The sequence below is a fragment of the Lonchura striata genome, chromosome 20 (assembly GCF_050655825.1).
Source record: "Lonchura striata isolate lonStrDom1 chromosome 20, ASM5065582v1, whole genome shotgun sequence".
Lineage (NCBI taxonomy): Eukaryota > Metazoa > Chordata > Aves > Passeriformes > Estrildidae > Lonchura > Lonchura striata.
Window position 1 is genome coordinate 14,947,728 of NC_140722.1, and position 18,016 is coordinate 14,965,743.

Below are 18,016 nucleotides of genomic sequence, written 5' to 3' on the forward strand. Positions count from 1 at the left end.
AACCCTCGAGGCCACTTCTGACAAGGTTTCAATACCGGCAATGAAAAAAAGCCCAGGCTGAAACACGATTCTTGTTCGTGACATCCCACAGACCATGCAGCTCTAGGCAGCAACTGCGATTTACCGTGAAAATTCTCCATTGGTGGAAGTTTAAGAAAGAAGTGACAGTGTTAATTTCTAATGCAATCAAACTCTTAAGGAAGAAAACAAAAACACTTTCCAGAGCTAGGCGGCTGTCCACCCCCACTCCGTTACTGGGTAGAATTCCCCATATCTCTTCCACTTCCAGAGATACGTGGAAATTCTGTCAAATGTGTCAATATGTATTTCAGCTGTTTAAGAAGCTAAGTAGTATTTTTCCAGTTCTTGCTCCAGTGACCCACCCTTCTTTCCAAAAGAAGTTCCTCTTACTAAAACCTCTTGCTTGTGTCAGAGTTGTGTTTTTCCTGTAGCCCCCATCTTTAGTCACTGATGGTTGTGCAAATGTTAAGAAAGGAGATACAATTCCACATGAGGATGGCAGAGGCTTAGTCCTACTTCAAGCAGCTCTACAGGAGACTGGAAAAAACAGGCCCCACACAGTAAAATGGAATTGAGATTTTCTGAACGAGCATGGGTTATTTTTCCTGTCAGAAAAAGGAAGTATACTCTTCCTTAGTCAAAGATGCATTTTTAAAATAGATTTCACATTTTACTTCCTGCCATCGCATTAAAAGGTCACGCTGTTTATGTTAGTGTAACCTGTTACTGTGGGATCAGGAATGGTATAAACAAGCAATTCTCATTGAACTGTGCACAGGGGAAGAAGGTTATGAGAACATTCCTCTTTATGTGTAGGACACTTGTTCCATATAAATATAAAGAATCTGAAAAACAGAGTCTCTTTTGTAGGATGGCTCTCAGCATCAAGTACTTGACGAATCAAGGACTTGACAGAAGCAGCATAAAATTCTGGGAACTTCAGATACAAGCAAAAGCACCTGACAGATCACAAATAGAATAGCTGCTTTAAGGTCAGAACAGTACTATGTAGTAGCATTTTGAACTAGCAATTATTTTAGTACATGAAGTACAGAGAGCTGCCAGCCCAGAGGGGAAGGTTTCCTCTGCCTGCAGCAAGGTCTGCCCAGCTCCACACTCACCCCTGTACTCCACACAGGTCCTTCTGGAATTGCCTAAAGACAGAATGCAAAACCTGCTGGATTGTTGCTTTATTTTCTAATTCTGTTGATGTAGAAACTGTTTGAACCTTCTAAGGAGAAGAAAAAGACTGCAGAGAACAATGCAAATCTGATTGAATGGTCTCTTCCTCGTCAGTGAAACAGGTAAATCTTCAGCACTGATCTCTTCACCTTCAGTGCTGAAGGTGACTTTTGACCCCTACATGTTCCTAAAGCATCCACAACAGCCAAGAGCTGAGACAGCTGTACACATGGAAAGTGTACAGAATTAAAAGTAAGAAAAAACAGAAAAACATTTCTAAAAGTTTCATGTTATGCCAGCTCCTTTTCCTTACCAACCAGGATGTAAATTTTTTGCTACTGTTCTACGAACCTGCTTTCTTAAATGCAGAAGATACAACCCAATTTGAAAGTAGATCAGCTATCACTATTAGCAGAATCACATGCATTTCCAAGAATCACTTTTACCAGTTTTTCTTGGTATAATATGACAGGCAAGCTGTTGAATCTTAGCTATATTCTGCGTGGGTGAGAGAAAAAGCACATCTGAATTCACAGAGTATGGTAGAAAATGAACTGGCATTTGTACTCCACAATCTACAAAGTGAGCACACAAAGGCATTTGGATGCTCTATCAAAGTGCCTCTCCCAGTCAGACCAGCAAGGGCACGTCTCCTGGCACCAGAGGGGAAAAAAACCACCTCTTCTGCAAATCAACATGAAACCAGCTGACCAATGGCCAAAAAAAACCAGAAAACCTCAATGGAAAGCGCTGCAAACATCCAAGCTCAGTGACCAGACCAAGTGTGTGCTCCTTCTGAACACTGCAGAGAAGCAATCACTGAGTATCCTCAGGTATTTCATGAGGCTAAATTCACAACCCAAACACATAGTTATGCCATGCAAGTGACACTGATCTAAAACCTGGTAATTCTCATGTTTACAAGAAAGTAGCAGTGATATTTCAGCGTAAGCCACATCCTTTGAAGACTCAACTAAAGCGAGCCCTTGGAGAAAGTCCATTTGCAAAGCAAGTATTACAGGAAAACATTTAATTTTAATGTTTAGTTAACTGTAGGATGAACTGTTATTTCAAACCTACCCAGTATATTTAGAAAGTTATTCTAGTTCGAAAAATATTTGGTCTACCACATTTTATTCTCTGCTTACAAGGGCTATTTCTATTTGAATTTACCATCATTTGGCATGTGGCCAACACCGCTTTCTCCTTAACAGTTTTCTTTCATACATCTGTGCTTGCAGCACACAGAGGAAGCAACAATACCGTGTGAAAGAACATACTAACACCATAAAACCCTTCCAAAAATGCTGAGAAGCGGGTGAGCACTGTGTGTGCATTGTATGATTTCTAAACTTTTAGCAAATGATAACCATAACAGGCTCCATTTTCCCATGCTCTGCTTCCAGCAAGACTATCACAGCAGCTCTGGGTTCCAGTATTTGATTTTAAACTCTGTAGAAAAAGCAAGTGGCTCAGTAGCTTTATGTAAGGGGACTTAGGCCATCTCCAGTCTGCCAGCAGGAGACACGGCTGGCGCTGCTGTGAAGGAGCAGCAGTGAAGCCCAAGCACAGTGCCCCGAGGGCACAGAGGTGCCATCCCCTGCAGCTGAGCAGCAGCTCTGCTTTCCAGGGAGCACCCTGACTTTGTGAGCCACACTCTGCTGTCCAGCACTAACCCTGCACACACGCAGCAAGACTCAGCGTACAGCACAGGAAAACATGGAATATCTTCAGCTTACCGAAGGAACAGAGACTCCCTGCAACCCTGAGCCCTAAACCAGCTTTCTACAGCCAGAGCCAATTATGCTGAGCCTCAAATGAATCAACAGAGCACAAATTAAGCAGTGGCAAGGCACTGCATGCAGAGACCTGCAGCTAGAACTGGCAGAATAAAGCACAAAGATGCATTTATAAAAAGTCATGTTCGTGCCACAATTTATCTGCTGCTTAGCACCTGAGCAAAGGAGCTACCCAAATGCTTTCAGACTGCAGCCTGCACTCCTGCTGCAGCTTATAAACCAACAACACTTCTAAAGCTTCCCTTCCACTGACCCTAAACACACAACACAACCACACTGTTACAATTCTTCAGGGTCAACCATTTCACAGTTTACTTCCAGCATCAAAATCCATCTACGTAAGAAAATGTTCTATAAATATTCTTCCAGAGACAGTGAGTATCTAAAAAGCTTCCCATGCCTTTTATGTTGTGACAGAGGGATATCCAAAATATCCACGATCCCTATCTTCCTCCCATAGTCTGAATAAAGTTCATTAATTTTCAAAATCTGTAGTATTTTAATTTAGCTTAGAGAGGTTTGAAGCATTCAAACATTCATGTTAATATTTGGTTAAAAGACCCTCAAAAATGAATAAAGAAACTGAGAACAGTTATTTACAGGCCTCAAACCCAACTCCAACTACACTTCAGTTTTCCAGAGATAGGTTTTGGAAGGATACTCACTTCCAAACATGCTGGAAAATCTAAACTATATCCAGTTCTTATTATATATTCCACTAACTATACAAACTAGAAAAGAGTGTACATTTTATTTTCATTTTGCTGCCTTCACATGGAAAACTCTGCATGAGCAGTCCCCAAATGTCAGCTCTGCCTCCACCCATAGTGGATGGAATCCCCAGTTGAATGGTACATCAGTAAATAATTCAGAGGTGTTTTTACTGCTCCTGATAAGCACATCAAAGTTAATATCATTGGCCAACATACTAAAGTCAACATATCTGGTTTCTTTAAACACAAGAAGCAACTCTATCTGTATTTAAGGGATGTGTTTTTAAGATAATATCTCGTTCTATCATCCTGTGTAAGAAATTAGAAACTAAAGCATCTCCTAAAGTTCTGAAAGGCTTCCACATGTGAAATTACTATGAAAATTTGATACTGCGCTCACTGTGAGCAAATGACAATCCAGTCATTGTTGTTTTCATGATATCCATCCAGTTGTTTTGATATTCTGGACAAATATCTACTTTTCTTTCCTCCTCTAAGAGCTTAAACTGTGCTTTCCTTAGCTTTGGGGTATGGGTTTTTTGTTGTGACATCTCCGGAGTGAAAGCTTCTCATTCCAATAGATACTTCTAATGGTATTTCTGCAGGGTGCATGTCATTCACTTACCCTTAAGAATCTGTTTTCTGTTGCACACCTTTACCACAGTTAGTACATGGTAAAGCTCACTTTCCTCTTATGGTTTTATGGAAGAGGATTTTAATTCGAATGCACCTTTCTTACACTTAGGTTTCTCTAAAACAGAAACAACAGCCAGAACCTTAGCAATTATTTTTCTCACTTGGGTCCCTGAACAGCCTCCACAGAATCTTATGGCTCGTAGTTCTTTTAACAAGCAAATCTAGAGGAAAGTATGGGATAGAAATAGGTATTAAAAACCAAACAAACATTCAAAAAAACCCTAGAGTAACAAAACGCAAAGAACTTCATCACTGTTCACCCTGTGACCAGCTGTACAGAGAATGGTTCCACCATTGTGCAGTGCCCAAGACTTGATCGTCACAAAATCACCTAAACAAGGTCTTCATTTTGAAGCGTTTGTGTCTCCCCATGCTGGGATTACTTCTGCTGAAAAAAGGAGATCATCTAAATTCTGTTCTTTCCCAACTGTACTATCATAGCTGAACACAGCTTCCGCTCCTCCAAAAAAAAAGACGCATGGACAATTTTAACCCTTCCAGGTCATGTGGCACCCAGGCAGTCTCCCTTCCCTTAGCCACACCTCCCTGTCTAGGCTCATTCCTCCTGGAGACGCTGTGCTGTATCTCCAGATAACAGACAGGCAAGGAACACGGGCAAGCTGCAAATGTTCACCTGCAGCACTGGGGAATGTTTCTGGGTTCCAGCAGTTACAACCCCAACGCTGAGGTACCAGAAGGCCGTGGTACAATTACCCCGGGGGAAATGCTTTTCTGCACCCATCACACACACTGCTCTACTTACTGCATTCTTCATGCAAAAGCCACCATTGTAGGAAAACTGCTTTGCTAATGTCACAGCCCAGACACGAAAAGCACAGCTCACGGAGAAGCACCTTCTTCTTCCAGATGTACACGACCTGCCAAGATGCCATTTCCAGCAGCTTATTTAAAAGCAGGATGCAGTTGAGAAACTGAATTTCATGACATAGATGCACATATTTACTAATCAATCAGGGGAAAAAAAAAAAAACAAGTAGAAATCCCACCCCCTGTGCTTGTCAATAGTTGGATGCAAACCAAAGAATCACTTCAGTCCTTTTTTAAACTGAATTTTAGTCCTCAATCAAAGCTCATGCTGTGCTACAGTTTAAGCAGGCCACTGAGTCATATCATTCAAAGAGAGCAGGACAAAAATATCACTGAATGCTAATCCCTCATTGAAAATGGGCCATTCCCTCATTCGACGTAGATATTTCACTTCTGTAATTCAATTGTACCTGTAGAAATGTACTACTTAAATTACAAAGCTCTGTTACTCAAAATCATTTCCTGAGCACTAAGCTCGCAACACACCAAATCATCCAGAACGGTTCAGCAAAAACATAACGTCATATATCCACATGACTTTCAACTGATACAGTCGGCAAGCACTGACACTCGGCAGGGAAATGTAGGAAATGGACCTTCTGAAAAGCAGGCTCAACATGTCATGCTTATTCTCTAAAGGCCAGACAACTCAAGATGTTCACCCTGCAAGCTACTGCTGTTACAACTTGCATGCTGCTATTCTGAAACTGAAGTCCTTTTATTTCACTTTTATGCAACTCCTCTCCATGGTCTATTGCCAGAGAAATTCACACTGAAAGAAACAAAGCTCAACATCTATGTTGCAAAGATGAACTTCAAGTCATTCATTTATGCAATATACCAGCTTAAACATTCAAATGGATGTTACAGCAATGCTGCCTGATCTGACTGAACACATCCGCCCAGTCATTCACGTATTTCAGCTTCTCTTAAACTTCATTTTAGATAAAGGTGTGAAGAACTTTTAAAGACAAAAGCACCAACTTCTGTGGCTTGTATGCTCAGCTGGATCCAGAAGCCAAATATTACTGCAAGCGTTAACGTTTGTCACGGCGCTGTTTTAAATACCCCCGAAAAAAATCTAAACGCAGCAAGCGACACAATAAAAACCCACCAGCAGCTAGCTGCAGGAGTATTGCTAATAAGCTGCTGCAGGCTCTGTTCTATGATTAAGGCGCCTGAAAAGCGAAATGCTGCTGTGCTCCGAGCCGAAGGCAGCTCGGAGGGGCGGCCGGAGCGGCTCCTCCGCTGTCCCCGCGCTGAGGATGCGCCCGCGGCGGCAGCTCCGGGCGGGCAGCGCGGCGGGGCCCGGCCCGCCGGGGAGCCGGGCAGGGCAGTGCCGGGGCAGCGCCGGCGGCACGGCGGAGAGAACGAGCGGCAGGCAGCGAGCGGAGGCAGGCAGCGCTCCCCACCCGCGGCCGGGGCAGAACCGGGCAGGGCGCTGCCCCTCACCTGGTAGATGGCGGGCCAGCTGGCGGCCTGGTCCAGCCGCTGGAACTCCTTCTCCATCTCCATCTCCACCCCGAGGGGGCCCGGGCCCCCCAGCGCCGCTCCGGCTGCAGCTGCTGCCGAGGCCGCGGCGGCTCTGCCCGGCCCCCGCCCTCACGATGCCGCCGGAACTGCGCACCCGCCCCGCCGACGCCATGTCCGGGGCGGTGGGACCCGGGCCCGGGCAGGGCACGGCGGAGCTCGGGCGGGCACGGACGTGCCCGCCCGGGCTCCGCCGTGCCCTGCCCGGGCCCCTCCGTGCCCCGCCGTGCCCCTCCGTGCCCCGCCGTGCCCGCCCGGGAAGGGAAATTAAGCTTAGTGGGCTCTGGGAGATACATCCTTGGAAAGTGTAGGCCGTGTGCTTGCTAGAAGCGCAGCTGTGCGGCTAAGTGATAGAATTGTTAGACGTGATGGTTGTTTAGTAGGTAAATAAAATTGCTGTTTAGTCGTAAGAATAATCATGAGAGGCTGTGGTCAAGGGGTTGAGAAGGGTGGCGAGAAGCTCATGGCCAGCACACACCTGAGGGACCTCGGGCAATGTGTACAATGGTCTCGTTCAGCGTGGGAGCAGCAGCAGCTGTGAGGGGCTGGGGTCACCTCAGTGTCCAGGAGCGGGACAGGAGCCGGGCAGTGTCCCCCGGCAGTGGGGACAGCCTGGCAGCGGGGACACCGGGCAGAAGGATTCGGCTGGGACACACCTGCACAGGGCAGGTGAGCAGAGATGAGAGTGAGGACAAGGAGATGCGACAATCAGAAACCAGACGGGGACTCAATGCCAGGCTCAGCGAGCCACGTCATAACCGCGGTACCTCAGGTGTGTGAGGGCTGAGAACTTACACAGGTGTGTGAGGGCTGAGGGGTCTCTCAGGTGTGTGAGGACTGAGGGGACTCTCAGGTTTGTGAGGGCTGAGAACTTACACAGGAGTGTGAGGGCTGAGGGGTCTCTCAGGTGTGTGAGGGCTGAGAATTTACACAGGTGTGTGAGGGCTGAGGGGTCTCTCAGGTTTGTGAGGGCTGAGAACTTACACAGGTGTGTGAGAGCTGAGAACTTACACAGGAGTGTGAGGGCTGAGGGGTCCCTCAGGTGTGTGAGGGCTGAGGAGTCTCTCAGGTTTGTGAGGGCTGAGAACTTACACAGGAGTGTGAGGGCTGAGGGGTCTCTCAGGTGTGTGAGGGCTGAGAACTTACACAGGTGTGTGAGGGCTGAGGGGCCCCTCAGGTGTGTGAGGGCCGGGGTCTCTCAGGTGTGTTTGGGCTGGGGTCTCAGGTGTGTGATGCCCGGGGTCCCTCAGGTAATGTTCAGGCCGGGGTCCCCTTTCCCCGGCCCGCAGCCGCGGCTGTCCCGGAGGAGCCCGGCAGAGCCCGGTGCAGAGCCCATTCCATCAGGGCAGTCCCGGCAGAGCCCCGGAGATGCCCGGCAGAGCCCGGTGCAGAGCCCGGTGCAGCAGCGCAGCTCCGGCAGAGCCCGGTGCAGCAGGGCAGAGCCCGGCAGAGCCCATTCCATCAGCGCAGTCCCGGCAGAGCCCCGGAGGAGCCCGGCAGAGCCCGGTGCAGCAGCGCAGCCCCGGCAGAGCCCGGTGCAGCAGCGAGTCCCGGCAGAGCCCGGTGCAGCAGCGAGCCCCGGCAGAGCCCGGTGCAGCAGCGCAGAGCCCGGCAGAGCCCGGTGCAGCAGCGCAGAGCCCGGCAGAGCCCGGTGCAGAGCCCGGTGCAGCAGCGCAGAGCCCGGCAGAGCCCGGTGCAGCAGCGAGCCCCGGCAGAGCCCGGTGCAGCAGCGAGCCCCGGCAGAGCCCGGTGCAGCAGCGCAGCCCGCAGCGGGCAGGAGCCGCTGGGTGTCACTGCTCCATCGGGAGTGCTGGAACCCAGCCCCGCTCGCCGCCCGCGCCTCCTCCCGCAGCAGCAGCGCCGGAGGCAGGGCACAGCTCCTCCTGCGAGTTCTTACTCTAGTTCTTCCCATTCCTCCTCGTGAAGATGTACTTTTCCGCTGGCCGAGTATTTCCGTCTAAAATTGCAGGGAAAATTGGCCCTGGCATAGTTTGGCTTTTCTGTAAGGTTTCTTTGGTGGCTTCTGAACTATTTCCTGCTTAGTAGGAAGCCGTACAAATGATATACAAATAGTATAAATTAGTATAAAAATGTATATAACTTTGTAGTATAAATTATTATACAATAATATATATTATACTGTATAAATAATATAATATTATACAGTATAAATTATTATAAGATTTTTTAAAAATAAACATCTTACAATAAAATTTATTGATGGTTGGGATAGACTAGGAAAGGTGGTAGGAATGTCTGGATTGGAATTGTTACAGGAAGGTCTGTTTTCATTAAATTTTCAGTCCTGGCTTGCAATGGATAAAGGGTAAATTAATCTCTGGATTTATAACTTCAGCTGAAGCCAGAGGGGATTTACACAAGTGCTGAATTGGACTCAACTGGCTCCACGCTTTTGGATACATGTGCCAGGGATACCCGTCCCAGTAGAGCTTAAGGTCTGAAATACATTCCAGCCAAGAATATGAGCTGAAAATGGCCACTTGGATCAGACATCTGTGCCCTACAAACTTGTTCACCCTTTAATACATATTTAATCCTCAAATTGTGCCTCCGCACATATGCAGAGCAGCAAAAAATTTCCTAAGAGCCTTTATGAAATTTATGATCTACCTTACAAAATACTAAAAGTTGCAAAATCTGCGAAGGATTGCAGGAAATAAAACACAGAAGAGATTAAAAGTCTTACTGGTAACTCAGATCCATATAATAACGGAGGATTAGGTAAATGAAAATGTTCTGTGCTCTCAGGACACAACCCTTCTTGCACTTTGCACAGAGAAAGGCAGTCCCTTCCCAAAACAATTCCAACCTGTGCAACTTAAGGCACACTGTATTTTCATCCCAGTGTAGCCTGATTCAGAGGTTTTGGTTTTCAAATTGTCCACTAGAGCCTGGCTCTTAAAATGACAATGAGAATTCAGGGGAAAGGGTTGGATCGTGTTACTTATTTCTACTTCATAAAAAAGGCGGGTGCTTGTCCAAACTCAATCCTACATTTCATATCCTCTCTTCATCCTCCACAGCTCAGAGGAACTTGATGGAGAAAGCTGGGAATACACAAATACACGAACTGCACTGTGGAGCGGCAGGGTGTGCCAGCCCCAGGGCTCGCTGCTCTGGCAGCTGCCAGGCTTTAGCTTTTGGGAAACAGAAGTTCTGGATGGGATGGGATGGGATGGGATGGAACTTGAGTGCTGCAAACAAGACTAGAATACCAAAAACTCTGCTTACTGCCTCTGTTAAAGGAAAATAACTTCTGTGTGTGTGTGCCTGGGCACCTTCTGCTGGTTCAGATCTTTCAGAGCCTCCGTGGGTTTTACAGGGCATTTCATACCCTGCTGTGGCAGGAGCAGGTGGAGGCAGAGATCTTTAATCAGCTGTTAGTGACTATATCTCACCGTTGGATGGCACTCCAGTCCTTACTGCTTGTGGCCATCACAGCCTGGATTTCACTCGTACACAGGATTTTTAAGTAGTAACGATTAGGAAGGCTTTTTTTATGACTAATGTGATAATAGAGTAAAATTGCACTTGCAGTGCTGGCTTTAGTTTCACAGCATTAGGCTTTGAGAGGTCTATGTTGAAATCTTGCCAGATTGTTTAGTTTTCTAAATAAAGATTTCCAAATGCAGTTGGGACTCAGGGGTGATGGACTCTCTAGTGTCAGGAGAGATGTGTGTATGTTTATGATTGCAAGGTAATTTATCCCCAGGCTTTCAGTCACTGTTTTATCCTTTATGCAGTGTTTTAGATTAATGGGAGAATGTTTTCAGCAACCTTTCCTTAAGTGATCCTTTTTCCTTGCAGCAGATGCAGCATCCCTGAGTCTGGAATCACTTCCACCCGTGCTTCCCCGGGCTGCAGAACGGTGAGTGCTCCAGTCTGCACATCTCTAGTCTGGCAAGCAGAAATATTTTTTCCCTCACATTGAAGATGTTCAATGTCTGCATTTCATTCAAAGTTGTGGCTGCTGGTTTTACAAATGCAGGGAGCATTAGCTCAAATGTGGTTACTGACACAGCAAAGGTTTCCTGCTGAGACAGTGGTGTCCTTGGTGTCACTGCAGATTTGCCTGGGATTCCTGCAGGGTTTTGCAGTCTGCCCCGAGTTCCTTGCTGCCAGCAGCCTTAGCTTGGAGCAAAGGGAGTTTATTTATGATTTTCTGACTGCCCTTGAGGTGGGTATCCAAGGCAAAGTGTGTGGCAACAGCAGCGACCGAGCCTCCCCTCCTTTGGCACCCGCTGCTGGTTTCTGTGGCATCCCACCCCTGCAGTTCTGCCAGCCCCAGTGTTCATGCAGCTGCACTTGGGAATGGAGGTGGGAACACAGCTACTTCAAAAAATACCAATCCCCCCAAAAACACCACCACCACCACCAAAAACCACACCCCACAAAAAATACTTTTCTTCTGGATTAGCTTTAGGCATGACTAGGTCTCTAGTACAGTAAACCACATTGGCACATAAACAATATTTCCAGAACTACAGAACACGTTGATGCTGGGGCAGGAGGAGAAAAGAAGATAAATATCAGTACCATAAACCAGTATTACCACTCAAGACTCCATCCTGAGACACCCCAGCTAATTCTATAATTTCAGTGATCCATGGTGTTCTAAAATTTGTTGTTATTTGTAGTAGTAGTAATAACAGCAGTAATAACAGCAGTAATAACAACTATTATTATTATTATTATTATTATTATTATTATTATTATTATTATTATTATTACTATTATCTTTGTGACAAAATGCATGCCAGCCATAAGTAAGACTGTAGTTACAACAAATATCTTGTGTGGAAAGAACAGCCTGAATTCCTTTTTGTCTAGGAGGAGAACAAAAGCCTTCTCATTTCAGGTAAGCCTTTAAGATAAAAAAATAGGAAAATAAAATCTTATCTATTTTAATCAGTATTTCCTTGAAACAAGTGTGACTATTTTCATATTGTCCTCTAAAGAACAGTTCTTTCTGGAGGCACATCTTAGAGCTTTTAGAGTGTGAGAGTTTTCTCACTCTTTATTTATTTTCTGTAATGGAAGAGGAGCTCAGATCAACTCCCTTTTGCTGAGTCCGAGGGGCTCAATAAAACTGCTTGGGAAACCAGCACCGGATTTGGGATGGCAGCAGGGAGATTTACACTTTGTGTTTCCCCAGCACTGCACATAAACAAGTATCTTTCAGCTGGAACATTTTTTACAAGTGAGATACAGTAAAAAAGTCTGGCCCAATTTGAAAAGTAAATGAGACAGAAAAATCCTTCTGCAGGGCAAAGCAACCTCGATGCATGGCTGGCCTTGGTGACCCCCTGCCAGGAGAAGAGGGACCTAGGAACGTTTCTTCTAATGGGTTATCTGAATCTTATCTGCTCAAACACTTCAGAGTTCAGGAAAAGCAGCCAAAGTCAATTTCTGCTTAGAGTGTTTAAAACAAAAAATAAACAGAAGGGAGAAGTTGTGCGTGTGCAGGAGGAGGCGTTGGGCTGGAGAACGGGCAGGGTGGTGGGACTGGGGAGGGAATGGTTTCACCCACACTGGCTCTTCTGAAATCCGCTTGCATCTATCCATGTTTTCGCAAATGAAAACGAAATTGCACAATCCATAATTGTGGTGATGGAGGGCTGCTGGTGCTCTCTCTGACCTGCCAGGTAGGTGAAACAATTGTCAGTGTAAATTAGAGAACAGCTGTATCGTTATTCAGTGACAGTTACCTGGTTCTGCAAAGCCTGGAAAATGCCTTCAGAGGCAGAGTTTTCAGGTCTTTGTTAATATTTTAAAGCGCTAAAAAAAACCCCAAACCAAACCCCTTCTCAGTGTGCACTGGCTGATGATTGAGATGAGTTATCTGCTCTGTGCCTCCAGCCTCCCGCCTGAACCAGCTGTTCTCAGCCCAGACATCAAGCTCCCTTAACGCTGAACGGAAATGGAAACGGCTGTACTTCACCTGTAATTTCTCCTTCAGCCTGTTGATACCTTATCTATTGACTGTAAGGGCTTTGCTAACCTGTCACCTCTGGCTTTCAGAGCTGCTCTGTTCCAAAGGAAGCTCCAAGAATGGTTGTGCCAGTTCAGTGTCTGTAAAAATCTGTTACTTTCTCTGTCTGTGGCATCAGGCACACCACGTATGAATCCTCTCTGAGTGCCTGTGATATGGAATTGAATCACAAGCTTTTCTTTACAAAGAAAACCCTTCCAACAGGAATGAATCTCTCTTTTGTAGCTGATAAAATAGGAGAAAATTTAACCAAAGCAATTTATTCTGGTTCATATGAAAAATGTTGTCAGTGAAAACATGGAACTCTTACAAAATATCAACATTTCACTCCTATCTGCATGTAGATCAATATGAATGGGTCACAGTGACCTCTCAGGGAGCAGGTGTGCATGGCAACCAAAACTAATATGTATTTTAAGGACTAAGGTCCTTAAAAAAACAGAAACCACCTTTATCCACAGAGGATCTGTTCCCAACAAGATAATTTCTGTACTGTTTTACAGTTGGTTTCAGGGAAATTTTAGCTTTTCAGTTGTTGGGTTTTTTCACACAAGGAACTTTTAAAAAGAAACAAGGGACTTCATTTCTGCTACAGCAAAGCATTTTCAATGCTTTCAATTAGAACATGTTGTTTTATGAAGTGAAAAATCTCTGCTTCCAGAGCATAGTTTGGAGTGCAGGAAAGGGCGGTGTTTTCACAGGAAATTGCCAATTTTCAGTGAAGCAGCATCTCTGAAATTCATTCCACCATGTAACACTTCAGTGAATCACAATAGTCTGGAGTTCAAGGTTTAGTTTCCTTATCTGAAATAGAAATATGTAGCTGAGCTTAGAAGAGCAGGGATTGAGCACTGCTTGGGAATGTTTTAGCAAAGCATCCTTTGTCTAAAAATGCTGTTTCTGGAAGAGAAAACACTTGTGGGCTTTTTACAAAAGACATCTGAGCCTCAGATGGAATTTGTAGCCAAAGGAAGAGAACGTGAGACCCTCCCATTCTGGAAGATGGAGAGGTCCAGTGGTCAGTGCTGGCAGTCCCAGCTTTGCCTTGTGCCTCCCATGCCTCAGAGAAGTGTCCTAAAGAACTGGCTCTTTGGGATGTGCCTGCGTGTTACAAGGGTTCTGTGCTCCTGTTCTCCTCTTGGAAAGGATTTGGGAGATCTTTAGTTTGGAACACAGCCAGATTTTGATACTTGAGGATATTTCTCAGATATTTATTCCTGACCAGGCTCAAGTGGTTCAAACAGTGGCTGCATCCAATCGCTTCCAACCTGTGTGCAGTCTCACTGTGCATCCTGGTTTCAGTCCTCTTTGGAAGGGTTTGTGCTCCTCTTTGGAAGGGTTTGTACTCCTCTTTGGAAGGGTTTGTACTCTTCTTTGGAAGGGTTTGTACTCCTCTTTGGAAGGGTTTGTGCTCCTCTTTGGGAAGGGTTTGTGCTCCTCTTTGGGAAGGGTTTGTGCTCCTCTTTGGAAGGATTTGTACTCTTCTTTGGAAGGGTTTGTACTCTTCTTTGGAAGGGTTTGTACTCCTCTTTGGAAGTGTTTGTGCTCCTCTTTGGAAGGGTTTGTACTCTTCTTTGGAAGGGTTTATACCCTGCTTGTCCCACATGTGTTGCCCAGATGAGCAGAGCCATGGGATGCGTGATCCACCTCATGGCCTGGAATTCTGGCACCATGTCCCTGCTTGGAATAGGTGGGGCTATGCACACCCAAAACCAAAATTGTGTGTTGGGACAATAAGACAGTTGGGGCTTGTTTGTGTTTAGGTTTGCACATTCTGCACATAAGCCATTGATCCCAAGTAAATAATGAACAAGAGGAAATCCATTAAATAAGTTATTCAAAATATCATAGAACTTGTCAAATTAATGATTTCACAAGAGGCATCCAACCAATTGTTTTTGCAATACAGCAGTTTTTTAGGGATTAGAGAAAATCCAAACTGTGGGCAGGCAAAATCCAGTGGAGGTGAGACTAGATTTTGCATTAGAGCTTAAAAGTATGGAAAATGTTGAATTGAATAATTGTTAATTTTTTAAATTATTTTTTTTTGCTCTTGTGAAGCAGCTTTTATGAATGCAAAGCCAGGCATAGAAGAAGGATGAATGCATGAGGCTGAGTGCAGTTGATGTTGACCAAAGAGTGGTAAATGCTCAGAAATGAAACTTTGGTCAAAGAGAAGTGGCTCAATGAGGTGTGAAGCTAGCAGAGCATCCATTACAAATTAAGAAGTAAATCTGTGACTACTTTGAAAATACTCTTTATTGCTCAAACTAAGAGCAGTCAGTAAGAACAACTTACAAAGGGGATGGAAAAAATAATATTACAATTATGGTTTAAGTGTTATGAGATTAGAAAACAAAAACAACTTGTAATTTAGTCATAAAATAATGTCAAATTGATAGGTAATATTTTCTCCAGGTTGGGGTTTTCACTCAAACTGTCATTTCTGAAGCCAGGATAATCTTTCAATGATAATGTGACTTGACAAAAATTCCCTTTTGTATAGATGTGGGTAGGTGGAGCTTGCAGTTCACTACAGACACTACAGTCCCTTGGTATTTCAACAGGACCCAGTTTTATCAGCTGTCATTATTAACTATGCCCATATTGCTCCTGCTGATTAGCAGTACTTGGCTAATGGGATAAGCAAGGTATGAGAGGTTTATTAGACACTGGCAGCCCAGTTCAAACTCTCCCTGGAACAGATATGTGGGCTTGGGCAGGGCATTTTTCTGTGGGGAGTGGGGATGCTATTGTCCAGATTTGTCTCATTTCAGCTTAAGTGGTTCCAGATTTCAATGAAACATAATGTTTGTGAACTTTTTTCACTTCAAATGTCCCCGATGACTGGGTAGATTGAGCTGAAAAGAGATTTGGACTCTCCAGTCACTGGTGCTGTGAGTCTGATGACCTGGGCCAAAAGGAATTGCTGAAACTGGCCTCTGGAATGTACATGAGGTATTCATGAGTCTAGTTTACCCTCACACTGTGGAAGGAAATGCATAGCTCATTTCCCAAGGTGTCCTTCCTGCCTGCAGTGAGCAGGAAGAGTCCTTGGAGAGGCACTGAAATTCAGAGAGCTGTCTGCTGGCATTTGCTGAGCAGCCTCAAATTCCAGAGAGTTGAAATGCAGCATTTTCTGTGAAGAGCCTAAGAACTCCAACGATCAGGAAGGTGATGGACATCTTCAGAAGGTTTTATTGAGAATTTCATTTTAAATTACTGACATATACATTTGTTTCCAAAATTAATTCCATGATAGACTATCCTAAGATTCACAGACACTTCAGGAGATTTCTCATATAAAATTCTATAAGTCGATGACTGCAAAGCTACAGCTGTGGCTATCAGTGATGGAACTCTGGTGGTTGTCAATCAGGCATTCTAAATTCATATCAGCAATGCCCATTGCAGTTGTTGCTATTCAAATATTTATTAGTCCTTTTTATATTTATTATTATTTTATTTCTGTGTTTAGTAGTTAGTTTGGATGCTTGTCGGTCTTTGTTCTTTACCCAGCACCTCTATTATGGTTATGAAGAGACTTACAATATTGTTTTACTGTCCTTAAACCACCTGCTGAGTTTTGTGTACTAACACTGCAAAGTCTCTACTTAAGGACCTGTTTAATATTTAACTCAAATAAACAGAACAGATATTTTTAAAATACAAATCAATTGCAGACCAGAAAAATAAATCTTTGTATTATTGTGTTTCAAATAATTTAAAGTAAAAAGCAAGGAAGAACAGACCTTTTGGAGCTCTTCAGCAAGATCTGCAAAGAGTAGAATGGAAGGTATTAAGTATTTTAGGACATCTTTTTGCTGTGTGCTGTCTGTGTTATAGGATTGGTGCGTTGGAGTAGTAAGCTAAGAAGGTGCTGTGCAGAAAAACAGAAGCAAAACATTGGATGTGACATAGCTGGTTGAATTTTCTGCTGATTTGCCCTCAGCCTCGTTCTCTGAACTCCCTCTTCTCAGGCACCCTGATAAGCTTGTGCTGGTTGCTGTTTTTTTCCATAGCAGAGCTCCTGTCCCAGTGCCAGCACATTTTGTTCCTGGTTAGAGCCGTGACGTCAAATGGCAGCTGGCTCCAGGCCAAGGAATGCTGCTGGGAAGGAGGGAATGGGTGGGTGGATGGATGGATGATGGGTGGATGGGTGGATGGATGGATGGGTGAATGGATGATGGATGGGTGGATGGATGGATGATGGATGGATGGATGGATGATGGATGGATGGGTGATGGATGGGTGATGGGTGGATGATGGATGGATGATGGATGGATGGATGATGGATGGATGGATGATGGATGGGTGGATAGATGATGGATGGGTGGATAGATGGGTGGATGGATGGGTGGATGGATGAATGATGGATGGATGGATGATGGATGGGTGGATGGATGATGGATGGATGGATGGATGGATGGATGGATGGATGGATGGATGGATGGATGGATGGATGATGGGTGGATGGATGGATGGGTGGATTTCTGAGCTCACAGTGTAGCTGCCTCCCTTGGAGCCAGCGATCCTCGTGGGGTGCTCAGTCAGCTGGCTGATGTGCATTTACCAGCATTCCTTAACAGAGCTGCCAGGAGCTGCAGTGGGGATTCACACCGCGGACAGCAATTCGGGAAGAATGTTGTGATAAACTTCTAGTTCAGAAGTGGGAATAATTAGGAGAAGCATGAGGGAAGAAAAATGTGATTCAGTGCAAAGTGACGGCTAAATTCTAAATATAGTAAGTGGAAGAGGTCTGAGCCTGGAATAGTTACTGTCCAGTGCTCAGAAGCTGAAACAGACCACACATTCCAAATTGTAAACATTCTTGTGAGCTAACATAGTAACAATGCATAATACCCTTATCTCTGCATGACAATACACTTCTGTTACCTGTACATTTGCAAAACGAAGGGATCGAAATGATCAAAATTCAAATCAGGATTCACCATCATTGTCTGAACGAAGTTTTAGTTATTGCAGTCAGGTCCCATGTCCTCTCTAATGCCCAGCCTTGCATGGAAGAAACAATCTTCCTGTGACAGTACTGTACCTGCTTGCCTTCAGTTTCATTCTCTGGAGCTCTTCAACAGCTGTTTGCACAGAAAGAGTAAATGGGACGTTTAGAGCATCCTCAGAGTTAGCTACTGCCTAGCTTTGGCAGGAGAACAGAGCGCAGTCTGGAATTTATAAGGGCTAAGGGAATTCACATATGGAAGCTACACGGATGG

At 44.9% G+C, this 18,016-nt stretch overlaps 2 protein-coding genes across 4 annotated transcripts in view; one reads left to right on the plus strand and one right to left on the minus strand.

The window, feature by feature from the left end:
• The window catches only part of PTPN1 (protein tyrosine phosphatase non-receptor type 1), a 30,208-nt gene extending 23,382 nt beyond the window's left edge, over nucleotides 1–6,826 (minus strand). The window contains exon 1 of one of the 2 annotated variants that reach the window (XM_031506579.3): nucleotides 6,692–6,826. In XM_031506579.3, the coding sequence (XP_031362439.1) occupies nucleotides 6,692–6,754 (63 nt within the window). In that variant the 5' untranslated portion in view covers nucleotides 6,755–6,826. Of the gene's footprint in view, nucleotides 1–5,174; nucleotides 6,503–6,691 lie in introns of those variants that run through there. The other variant, XM_031506580.3, reaches the window with a different exon arrangement.
• A 146-nt stretch (nucleotides 6,827–6,972) lies between these two features.
• Nucleotides 6,973–18,016, plus strand: part of LOC110475233 (uncharacterized) — a 116,314-nt gene continuing 105,270 nt past the window's right edge. The window contains exons 1-3 of one of the 2 annotated variants that reach the window (XM_085558343.1): nucleotides 6,973–7,541; nucleotides 10,598–10,658; nucleotides 11,621–11,648. In XM_085558343.1, coding sequence (XP_085414469.1) covers nucleotides 7,265–7,541; nucleotides 10,598–10,658; nucleotides 11,621–11,648 — 366 coding nt within the window. In that variant the 5' untranslated portion in view covers nucleotides 6,973–7,264. The remainder of the gene's footprint in view (nucleotides 7,542–10,597; nucleotides 10,659–11,620; nucleotides 11,649–18,016) is intronic. The other variant, XM_085558342.1, reaches the window with a different exon arrangement.